Raw genomic sequence first — 12,675 nt, 5'->3', positions numbered from 1 at the left:
AGAAGTTTCTTTTTGTAAGTCCCAGCTCTCGAGAAGCTAACACGCTGGAAGCTGTAACTCAGGCAAGTCGCCACCCCTCTCCCCACTCCTCCCCCAGCACATAGCGGGGGGGAAGCGGGGGTGGGGGAGCCACAAACACGCACACACACCCCCACCCGCTCTTACCTGCTTCCGATACGGGGTCCGGCTGCCGCCCGCCGCGCTGCTGTTGCTGCTGGGGAAAATCATCGCCCCGCCTGATCCCCGGCTCCCCCTCGGGATGGGGAGCAACTTTGGCGGCCGCCGGGCTGCGGCGCGGCGGGGCTGCAGGGCGCTCCCCGCCTCCGTGCCTTCCCCGCCGGCTGCGGCTCTTCGCTCCCCCCCCGGCCCCCCGCCCCGCCCCGCCCCGCTCCGCGCCGACCCTACCCCGCCGCGGCCGCCCAGCCTGCCATCAACGGGCTCTCATTGACCGCCGCCGGCTTCCCCAGCCCGGCCCAGCCGACCCCACCTCCCGCCAGCCCCAACCACCGCCCAGAAAGGGGGAGGGAGGGAGCGAGCGAGCGAGAGCCGAGCCGCAGCGGGGAAGAGCGGAGCGGGCAGGGTGCCCGCGCCCCGCCCCCGTCCTGCGCGGAGTGGGGCGCGGCTCCAGGGGAGGCGCGGAGCGGGGCGGCGGCCCCCCCCTCCCCGCGGCGTGAAATGGTTGCGCCTAAGCGGTGGGGCGGCGGGCCCGCGGCGGGAATGCGCGGCACGCGGGGCCAGGCGCAAGTTGCGCCTGGCCCCGCGTGCCGCGCATTCCCGCCGCGGGGTTATTCCCCGGCCTATGCGGGGGCCGGTCAGAGCCCTCGTTAATGCCTCAGGGCAGTGTTGGGGAAGCAGGGGGAAATTCGGGTTTTCGTCATAAAAATTGGGCCTAGGAAATGTTCCAGTTCTTAGGCAACAAGACCGGGACGCACGGAGAAAAGGGGTTTCCACCTTCACTGCGCTGTTTACATTATTACATTTACGTTACCCAGTGATGCTGGTAATCTAGTTTTTACGGCGTCCAGAGTCATAGTTCTGCCAAGCCACTGAGTTTCTGGTTGGCGACACTGCAGGAGACCTTCTGGTACAGGCATGCATCATCAGGCACCTTTTGGTTTCTCTTCCTCTTTCTGGTAATACTGTGGCCCTAATCTCACACACGCAAACATGACAATGGGAAACAGCTGGGAAGAAACAAAAAATTGCCAGGTAGTTCGTTACTGAAAGGCCGAGTAACAGTGCCATCTGACAACACTAGTATCTACAAAAACCATAATCTTGAGTTGCTCAGTTCCCTAGAAATAATCGCCAAGTATTTTGGTATCCTAATGTATTGCCACCACAGATCAGAGCCCACCTGAGTACAGCCAACAGTAAGAAAGCACTGTCACTTGGCAGAACTATATTCTGCATAACTTTCCGTTTTTTTCCTCTTTCAAGTCCTAAAATGGATCTCATTCAGTTTGGCCTTGATTTGATAACCCAGGTTTAAGGGCTGCTAGTACTGGACGAAAAGCACTGCAGCCACATGGTGATAGCTGCCATTGAAAAATGTTTGATGGGATAAGTTTGTACCGGCAGTCTTTACGCCAGATCAGGTACTGTCTGTCTGTACTACCCTAACTTCATGCTGGATCACAGATAATTTGTATTCCCGCTGCTGGCATAAAGTTAGCACAGAGGCTTAAAGCTAGGAAAAATTCATATTCCCTGGTCTGGTTAAAGCTGTAGCCTCATGCCTGCTTTACAACAACATCAGCTGGCATCACTGCTGAAAAAACAATGGTTCAGCAACTGATTCTGTGTTAAACCTTTTTTTTTCTCTCTCTGATCAGGTTAGTTTTCTTCCAGATCATTTCCCTTGTCTGGTTCAGCATGTGGCTATGCTACTTCTTGTGCCAGTGTAATGGAGGAGGTAGCATGGGAGCAAAAATAGGCAGGGGCGAGAGGGTGGATATGACTGCTTGTGTTGGCAGCAGTATCAGCTTATATTGGCTTAATATGTTCATGTACCTGTGGCTTAATTTGATAGAAATGTAGCTGTGTGCTCATGCCTTCCCACGATGTACTACATACAGTAGGCGATCTGTGCTCCCATCTTACTTAATACAGCCCCACAGTCACACATGACACAATCAGATTCAGAGCTGAAACACTGTCTTAAAGCAGTATAAACTGTAACAGTGACAGGCTACTTCTCCCACTCAAATCTGTATTCCCAAACAAAAAATAGGAACAATATTTTTCTGCACAGTGTTCCGGTCACCAAAAGGGTGACAAGGCTTACATCTGCTACGCCTACAGGAGGGCTTTGTTAGCTGGAGATGCACAGAGTGACCACACCTTCCCCTCGCGGGGAAAAGCTTTTCAAAACCCATCAATCTTCCCTTGCTTCATTCCCTCTCCTCTTCCTGCCCTATCCCCCAGGGAAGAGGCTGGAGGGATGTAAACACTGTATGCTCGATTGGGCCTATTCTCAGTCACTGTCATACCAGGAAAGGCACTCAAGAATATTCCGAAGCAGTATCTGAAATGCTGCCGTCTTGCCCTCTCTGCAGCCACATGTCCCAGAGCTTCCCGTGATTCGGACACAGATTTCACTCTCTTGAATTCACTGTGGCACATTTCCCTCGGTTACCATTACTCTCTTTCCTAATGTATTAGGAAAACACACAACAACAAATATAATCCTGTAAACATCTACTAGACCACAATCAAATGGTATCTGCTTATTTATTGTTGTTAAAGAAAAAAACATTACAGAATTTTTCTGGGAAGAAAACCTTGATGTCCTATCCTAAGTGCTAATCTACCTATCAACATTTTCTGTTCTTTTTAAATGGCTTGAGTAATCTGTCTCCATTTTTGTCTGAAACGAGGCAATAGCTGCCTTCCAATACCCATGACGAGGTTATCAAGAATACAGAGCCAGACTCCTTACAGCAGTCTGGCTGGAGGGAAGGGGACAGCAGACCTGAATTGAAACAAGAGTTTCTGACTGGACATAAGGACAGCCAGGCATTGCCCAGAGAGGCTGCACAGTCTCCATCCTTGAACATTTTCAAGACCAGACTGTGTACAGCCCTAAGCAACCTGGCCTGATCTCTTCGCTGATGCTGCTTTGGGCTGGAGGTTGGACTAGAGATCCCCTGAGGTCCCTTCCAACCTGAAGCTATGCTCATATGAAAAAACTGTTTTGTTCTTACTCCAGAACATAGGCAAAATGATTTCTGTGTAAAACCTCTATTTGAGATTAAGTTGATAAGGCTCGAGATAATTCCCTGGACTTTTCAGTACATGTACAGCGATATATCAGTTCAAGACACTGATAACAGTTCCCCTACATATTTTCTGGGATGCAAGAAGCATGCCTTGTTTGCAAAGAACAGTCTCAGTCTTACTCATTTAGCAATCCCAAAACTGAGACACCTAATCTAGAAAATGTATACAGATGTGATAATTTAAATCCTATTTTCAAGGACTTTATTATTAACTGTGTTACAATGGGTGTGAACAGACTTGCAGGTAGCCAGGCATCTTGCTGCCTACAGCTATAAATGAGCAATTCATTTTGATCCTGAGGGGAAAAGGTGACCATAGAGTCTAAGAAAATCTAATTGTCTGTATAAATTATGTTCAGAGTTTCTTTAAATTACCCAGAGTTGCTTATTCACAAATAAGGAAAACTTGCTGAGCAGATCTGGTGCATTTTGGAGCTACAATGTTGTAATTACATGTTCTGTTTTGTTGGGGGGGGGGGGGTATGTACGGTTCAGAAATTTAGGTTTGCAGAGAGACCAGGTAAGTACGGAAAGAAAGATTTCTCTGCAAACCTGGAGACAACTGGAAGTCCTCAAGAATCTTTCCAGTCATGTTTCTCAATCTTAATGAATAGTAGACTGGCAAAAACAAGCCACTATTTTAAAAACAGCTCTACACATTTAAGCTGCTACTTTACCATTTCTGTTCTAAATCAAATCCATGACTTCCCTTATTTATCTCAAAATTCAACCAAAGTAGCTATTTCCCCTCAGGGCATTCAGTGCCTCTGTAGGACAGATGGTCCCTCAGCCCTGGATCTGCTTTAAAAGGGAAACTTTCAGTGTGTTGCAAAACCCTGTGAGTCCAGATTGGATCTTACAGCCCTGATCTCCTGGCTACTTCAGGGCCTCCTGAAGACCCATTAGTGGAGGAGTGATTGTGGGCACCTCCTTTCCCCACCTTGATGGGACCTAGAAGACCTATGGGCTTTCCACCACAACACTCACTTGCTTGAGGATCCATCCTCTCATCACACCCAGTCATATGTAAAAAGATAGAAACCAGAGTAGGTAGGAGGCTGAGCCACAACAATGCAAAAATACTTTGAAAAGCCCTACGCAAGCCAAGTAAACAGTATGCAGGGCTGAACTTTGAGAGGTATTAAGCATTTCCTGAAAAGTGTTAATAATGTTGTATAGGAAGCTAACTATCAAACAGAAGCAGATTTTTAATGTTAGGCTTAGATTCATCTATTCAGAACTGAAAGCAAGAAAAACATTTATAACAGCTAAAAGAATAAAGTAAAATTCATTACATGGGAAGATCCTATAGAGATAAATAATCTCATAATTAATTGTTTTTATTATTATTTCAGTATTCCCAGTAGGCCGGTACTGAAAAAAAAAAAATCTGTATCTTGCTAAGTGAGGATGAGAAGGAAAGGTCAGCAGATACGGGACACAGTAATGCCATGAACATGCAAAACACTTTCTATATAAAAACTTCTGTAAATTTTCTTTTTTTTTTAGAAAAAGACAATTATTAAGAAACAATGACTTCTGCAGAAGTATATGATCTACCAAGAATGAGCTCTTGCACACACAATGAGAAGCCGTTCTTTAAGAATGCAGTCTTCAAAATAATCACAGTAATATATTCAACAATAAGAAAAGAATCTCCATGATGATCACAACCAAAAGGGGAAGACAAATAATCTTTTCCAGCTGTACCGTTTCAAATATTGGTACCAAGATACCAAGTTACTTATATCTAGATTAGAATACAAAAAATATATGCCATTTTATCACTCATTATAAAATACCTGTGCACAGTCACTGTAACAGATTTCTTTTGATTTGAACCCATCAGCTCATTCTCTCTGGGAATGCTCCAACCTGTCACTGATTTTCCTATCACCTCTACTGTGGAGTTTTTTTCCCTTAAATCCAACAGCTCCCTGTGGAAAAAAAGAGCAGTCCTCTGCTCCCTTCAGTGCTCACAGAATGCCTCTGCTGTGGCCACTGGGTTTATGCCTCCCATGACATGTTTTGACTCCTTTTCATTTTAGCTTGCAGTTCATTCCTTCCATGCTTCCTTAAATGTTCTTGGAAGGACACTTTATAAATTGCACAATTATAAGTAATTGTTGCCATTCCTTCACTGATGACTGGTGTTAAGAATATGAACATAGAGAGCAACACAATCTCTTGTTAATGCCATGCCAGCATTTTATATTATTGAATGCATTATTTATTCTTTGAAAGCCACGACAAGATACTTCCTTGTAGAAGTATTTCCACTGTCAAACAAACACCCCCCTCGTAAACATACACTGTATATTCTGGGAAGCACAAGTATGAAACAGAATTACTGTAAAGGATTACTATGTAACAGGAATTTAAGGAGGCTGCTCATAATCGGTAATTAAAACACAGGACAAAATCCAATCTTGATTTGTGGAATTAACTAAAATGGTTCTAAAAGAGCTGAATTCTGCCATTGGCTTGATAATGTTGCCAGGCACTTGTTTGAAACTATAAAGCAGTCAAAGTCTGTACACAGTTGCCAGATTTATTGTAGAACAAAATAATGAGGTCTGTCTGAAATGACAAAGTATATTGTTTTTTCTGCTTTGTTATTAACTATGTAGGAAGTTGTTCATCATTATATTAAAAGATATTTATGTTTTAAGTGAGACTACTAAGAAGAGCTCACTGTTTTGACACGCTTTCTTGACTGTGTATTTTTTACATTTTGTGCAGTATAAATTTCTGGAACAGTAGAAGAAAGTGAAAATATTTGCTAAGTATTTTCTAGGAAACAATGATTCTATGCAGCTATTTGATTTTTTATATATTTTACATTTCTACATTTTAATGCAAATATTAATAAAAGATGAAGCAAAATCTGGAAATACACAAATATTTTTTATAAAACTTCAGAACTAGTATGGTTCTAAAGTAGGGTTATATCTGCTGGTTTTCCAACAGAAAAGAGGCTCTTTCTAGCCACTATTTGTTCAATTTTGGTGTGCTGGATTTTCTTGGATGAAATTTTTCATTGTGTGAGCCAGGCTTGAATGGTTACTATTTTACTAGAATCTTAGAAATAAGAAAGAAAAGAAATGAAAAGAATCCTACAATTAAGATATGTTTAAAGATTGAGAACAGTTAATGACACTGAAAAGATAAATCACTGTGCAGTGGTTAGAGTGGAAGGTCTGACTGAAAATCAGCCAGACAAAAATTTTATTCCTTTGTGTGTTGTTTTCTTGGTATCCGAGTCCGTGAAATAGCTTCAGATTTGTCAGCGCTCTGTGGTTATGGAAAAAAAAAAAAAAAAAAATCAGACCCTTACCTGGTCTTTCCACATCTATAAAACAGGATGTATACTTTGAAGCCTTGAATGAAACATGCACTATTTGCATTATAAGCAAATTTTGTACTACAGCAATGAGGAGCAGGCTGGAGTCGCAACACACACTATATCCAAAATGGCGCCTCATGGAAAAAGAGGAAAAAGGCAGAAAAAGTCACTTAAAATATGATATGCCAAATAAAGATGGAGTTATCGTCACTAGTGCAAAACCAGGCTTGCACACGCAAGCTATGGGCTTGAAGAATATCTGAGGAAAAACCAGACCAGATACCGCTCTGCAAAACTCTGCTGCAGACAGCCGTCACACAGGTGGGGCGACAAGCCAGACTGGAGATCGTATACAGTAGGTGTATACGTGTGGATATCTTGGAACAAAACCACAAAACATGGCTCTTTCCAAGCAACCTTGTTGTCCTAAGATGACTCCTCTTGCTTTTTTTTTTCCTTTCCCTGGAACGAAGTCCTGTTGTGTTTGTTCGACAAATACTAGTGGTCAAGCGAAGAACTGACAGCTCTACCTGCTGACAAGCACTGTGCAAATTTTTCCTGTCCTCACACACATCCCTGTCAATTAACCTCAGTTCTGACCTGCAAATGTCTTTACAGTGCTCAAACTCCCCCGAGTACACTGACAACACTGTACTGGCTCTCTGGCGTCCATTTACATCATCTCAGTTGGAGTGTGAGAAACTAATTTCCATATAGATTTCAAAGGGGCATATAAATTTTATCTGTTTCAAAATTATAGCCTTTACCCACCAAGTTTGTTTTATAATCACATATAAACAGAAAGACATTTGTTTATAATACACAATCTGATTACAATGACCTAATTCAGAGTACGAAGGGAAGAAACAAGATCATGTGGCAGAAGTTAAGCAAATATTCAATAATGAGTCTGAATCTTATCTCATTTTCAAGATCTTTAAAATAAAAGTATCCACATAAAACTTTATAGAATTGTTCCTGAAGTACCTGATGTAGCTTACATCTCTGACAGGCCTTATGGGTTTCAGTCTGCCAAAGAAGCTATAAACTGTTTTTTTCCGCCTAGAAAGGCAGGCTCTACCCCTCTGAGTTTTGAAATTGCACACTTGTTACATTTGTAGCACCTACCCAACACCAATATAACACAGAACAAAATGATCAACCGACATATCTTCAGAATAAGAAAACTCTTCCTCCCGTGTAAAGTCAGCACTCACAAACGTCATCCGCCTGGCAGTCATGGCAATGACAGACCTCCGCCAGCAAGGCACTCGGCAGCCGCAGCGGAAGGTTCCCCGCGCCTTGTCATCGTCTGCAACCTGCAAAGCCCACTCTCGGGGGTGAAAGAAGGATGCAGCTCCTGCGGAAGCAGCCTTTCCCTTAAGGGCTATAGGATCTTATACCTGACGGTATAGGATGTGGCTGATGCACCACAGATATAGGATGTGGCTGATGCACCACAGACAGGTGAAAAGCAGGAGCAGAACACCGAAGCCATCTTCTGACACACTGTACAGCCATCAGCTGCAAACAGGTTTTTTTGCCACTTCCACTCTGAACTAAACCAGCAACAAACTTCACTGCTGTCCCAAGTCTGTGTTTTCACCTTCATCATTTCGGTTCCTGTAATTTTAAATTCAGAGATGATCTGAATATTTCTGTTCAGTAATCAGTAAATTAATCAAGATGGCTAGGACAATTTATTTCAGGGAGTAATTCATGGAGTTATTTACTAATTGTTCTGTACTAAGTGTCATGGGCTGGCAGCAGCACAAATTGTGGTGGGAAAATATTTCATTGCATCATAATTAAGTTTTTATTTAGGTAAATAGATTCTTAAAGTTGTTTTTCAACACATTCTCTCAAGTTGGATTCAAAGTATCTATCAGATACTGCACAACCATATTTCACAGGTCTGTTCACCAATATCAAGGCACATAAATCAAAGATAAAACCTGGAATGAAATCCTGGCCTGGTCAGTAGGAGCTTTACCAGCGGGTCCCAGATTTCACCCAGAATGAAAGCACTTACACCATGCTTTTGTGATGTACTGAGTGCATTTAACCACTCAGGGATGCTGAAAAGGAGGAAATCTTCTGCTCTTTTCCCCCTTCCTGCTCTGAGCTTCATGGTTTCGAGCCCTTTGCTTGACCCTATGTTTCTTTTGCTTGCTGATTCAACTCACTAACCGAGCAGAAAACTTTCCACTTTTCTTTCTGCCATGACAGCTGGGTCACCGAGGTGTCCAGCAAGACCACCACAAGTTAAGTGGCAGGAGCACGCAGCTGGGAGAAGGCAAGGTGGGAAAGGAAAGGTGTGTGTGTCCCCGTGGAAGGAGGTGCTGCCGGCTGGGTGGCTTCTCTCGGCCTAGGGCTCCCTCATGGAATTTTACTCAGAACATTTTTCACTGGCGACCATTTTTTTAACCATATATTTCCAGTCAGAGTCTAGAAAAGTGAGGTTATTGCAACAACCAGGCCCCAGCCATTTTGTGCAGATGCCCTGCAACAGAGTTGGGTGAGCAAGTTCGGATAACACAAGAATTAGGTTGAACTTTCACCCCTAGTTCCAGCATTCTTTGAAGTTCTTCACTGCCTTGGCAACTCCTTCCCCTATCTTCCACTATTGCAATTTCTGTCAAAGGCTCTGCATAGCCAGGATTTTCTCCACTCTGGGATCTTCAAAAAGAATTTTGCACTAAGCTCCCCAGGGACCAGATCTTCACAATGTTTCAGTGCTTGCAGTACAACTTGCTGCACTTATTTCTGAGCAGAGCGAAACTCCCAGCAGTGTTTGCCGAACGGGGCTCTAAGACAAAAAGGATTTCAGCAAATGGCTATGGGAACCTTCCAGTACTACTTACTAGGAGGAAATAGATTATCTTCTTCTAGCGGGAAGCAAATTCGGATAATTTTCCCTACAGTATTTTAACATGAATCTATGTGAACATGTGCCCTTGCATGCACATCAGGTTTTCGCTACCCATCCATCAAAACTACCAAATAAACAACTTCAGGACCTGATCCAGTTGTCCCCTAATGTAATCCAGAAGTACATAATAAGGATAAATGGGTACTATCATTATATTGCTTTTGACCCCAAGACACAATTTAGCCTTCACTATTCTAAAGATCATTGAAAAGTTTTCACGTGCGTATTTGTTTACATAATTATAAATGGAGCTTTGTTGTATTTTTCACAGTTAGCGGTCAGATATATTATTTAACCTGATTGGCTGAACTCCAGTCCAAAATACCATCAAACTATATTTGGTGAAGCACACACAAAATTATGTTTGGACAAACAGATGGATTTTGGAGACCCGCAGATGACATTGCTGCAGAACACAGGCTTAGGTACTCTAGGAGCAAGGAGAGGTTAATGGCTTGGAAAGGCAAACATGCTTGCTTCTTGTACCTTCATTGTAACCAGTTACTTTACAGCAGACAGTCTCATTACTATAAATTGCAACTAGAGGCATTTTTGCCTTGCAAAGGAATTCATAAAAACATGTCAGATCATGTCAACTGAGATGTTATATAAATCACATTCTGCACAAAGTGAAAAAATACAGTTTGCATCCAAGAAATTTCAGATTATTTTCTGAGTAGAGCCCACTATTTCACAACTCAAGAATTTTTATCAGAATTACAGACACCATTTAAAAGACATGAAAAGAAAGTTGAAAATCTAAATATGCCTAAATGCTTCCATTTTAATCCCCTTGTTTATTATATTTCCAGTAAAGTTGCTACTTCATTCCACAGAAGGGTTGTTCCTAACACTGCCTCAGACCATTTAAGCATACGCATTTACTTCTGCGCTTGCATGTATGCGATCTAGTGACGTTACCTGGAGAAAAAGGAGCATTCTTTGATTCTAAATCAACTACAAACGTACTGACAAGAGGTATGAGTAAAGAAAAATCCTCATGTTGTAATACTGATTTCAACTGCAGGCTCCTGAAAACAGTCGCTTAAACCTGTGAAAACTACTAACTTTTTTGACATTACTAGGTCTTCAGCTTTTTTTTATCTACTTCAGTATTTGGTAACTTGGGAAAGAATAAACCCTTTTTCCTAGCGACAACATACAATATGATGGTTCATGTGAGTAAATCATGTAGGCACATGATTTTGTAGGAACTAGGCCAGAGTGAAAAACAGCCAGAGAGCTGTATTAATCCCTTGGTGACTATATTCAGTGGGCTATGCATTGGCTACACCAGCAGATACGACCAAACTGTTCTTACTCACAGAATGGGAAAGATAAATAGGAGAAGCTAAAACTTTGAGATATAAATTACTTAAGCTGCAAAATAAAGTCCAACCTGAACCTTCATTAAAAAAATTTAAACAATAAATTACATACTTTGTATCAAAACACATAAAATCTGGCCACAAATCCGTTCGAACAGAATCACACAAAACAAGTAACTCATGTTAAGCTTCCTTCCTGTATTTCTAACTAGTGTCATTGTAGAATACAGAAAAAATCTGTTTATTTTCCTTAAAAAAATCAGGTTAACTCTTTGAAATGTCACCAATGTAGACAACCTTTATTTTTTTTAACAAAACAAAAGGCAGTTTTAAATTAACTAAAAGGTTAGTTCTAGAATGTATTAGCATAACATTTCCATTTAAAATAATACATTCTCTTATAATCTATATTTTAGATTCTACAGCTACAGTTGGTTTAAATGCTTAAAATTGTCTAATTACTGATTTTCGATTATGTTTGGCTGATAAAATTCAAGAATTGCATCAAAACTGTGCTAGAACTCCTTTATTAAAATGTTAAAACAGCCAGGCAATGTGCCTCTCATTAACTACCAGCTACTTTTTGATTGTCAGTGTCAATTGCCTGCTAGGCAGCTCACCCGACAATGGAAATTATTTTATGATACCTACCTGTGAATCTTAGTTTGTGCTGGACTACTAGACTGCTCCTTACTCCTTTCAAGAACTGTAAACTATAAGGTAAACATACTGAAAAGGGGAAAAAAAAAAAAAAGTCACGCCTTTTCATGCTGAGAAACTCCAGGCTTCAGATGATGCATAGTACTTAATGCTATTTACTGTACCACTGTAATTATTTGGTAGCTGAACAAGCCAATAAACACACCATTTGGCAGAGTGGGTACTTGTTGTAGTGAGTAGATGTGAGCTCCTTTTTTTTTTGTTTCACTGAGACTTAGCTACTCCTTCTGTATCAGATCTGATTTAAGAGATGTCTCTCCCCGCCACAGCATTCCCTCTCCACATCCATGCCAGCCACTTATTCCACCCTTCGGAGCAGACATTACCACACTTGTTAGCTGGATTGAATCAACTGTTCGTGCGGGTGTGCTATGAAGTGGAAAAGTAAACTGATACAGTCTAAATCTACAGATAAATATATATTTTCCCTAATGGGTTGATTTCCCAGTTCTGATGTAGGGAGCAGCTGTAACACGTAACAGGCTTGGCAAGACCGGGGCACAGAGGCAGGAACTTCTAAATCCCACCCAACTACGGAGGGAACAGCAATGTCCAGATGCAGCCTGACTGCACAGCCCTGACCAGACTCAAAACTGAAAGCAAGCAGCTACTCAGGGTTTTATGTAGCAGCACATAAAATATTTTCATTTCAAGAGATACTTGCAAACACAGAATGTCTGTAGTTTTGTCTTAAGATCTCAACTAAACTTGCAAATGAAATCATCTTTGTTTAAAACCATACTTTAGGGAAAGACACTGCAATATACTATATGCTGGGAAAAAAATTAATGAAGCTCCACAAAGAAAAGGAAACCGGTGTGATTTATCCGAGTATCAGTGGTTTAAAAACAAAGTGGAGATGTTGCGCATTTAACAAAAAGTTTAACTTCACAAATTTCCTCACGTGTACAGCAAATCTTTCTTTAAAAGCTGAAATCATGGTTACAGTAACTTCCTATTCAGTCATTTCCTTAATTAAACCATTGAACTTTAATGTGAAATACAGCCATTACAAAACCAGAAAGGAATCTGAACAATAACAAACCAGTCAAATGGGCAGCGCAATAA

General features: G+C 41.8%; 1 protein-coding gene across 4 annotated transcripts in view; it reads right to left on the bottom strand.

Annotated features, from left to right (window-relative positions):
• The window catches only part of RBMS1 (RNA binding motif single stranded interacting protein 1), a 148,821-nt gene that overhangs the window by 95,305 nt on the left and 40,841 nt on the right, over window positions 1-12,675 (bottom strand). The window contains exon 1 of one of the 4 annotated variants that reach the window (XM_052793516.1): window positions 406-428. The exons of 2 other annotated variants lie outside the window; for them this stretch is intronic. Coding sequence is in view for 1 of the 2 variants with exons in the window: in XM_052793514.1 (XP_052649474.1) it covers window positions 166-228 (63 nt within the window). In the remaining variant the exon portion in view is untranslated. Of the gene's footprint in view, window positions 1-165; window positions 371-405; window positions 429-12,675 lie in introns of those variants that run through there. One more of the 4 variants, XM_052793514.1, reaches the window with a different exon arrangement.

The sequence above is a fragment of the Harpia harpyja genome, chromosome 7 (genome assembly GCF_026419915.1).
Source record: "Harpia harpyja isolate bHarHar1 chromosome 7, bHarHar1 primary haplotype, whole genome shotgun sequence".
Lineage (NCBI taxonomy): Eukaryota > Metazoa > Chordata > Aves > Accipitriformes > Accipitridae > Harpia > Harpia harpyja.
The sequence above is the reverse complement of the archived record's forward strand: the minus strand, read 5'-3'. Positions and strand labels throughout refer to the sequence as shown.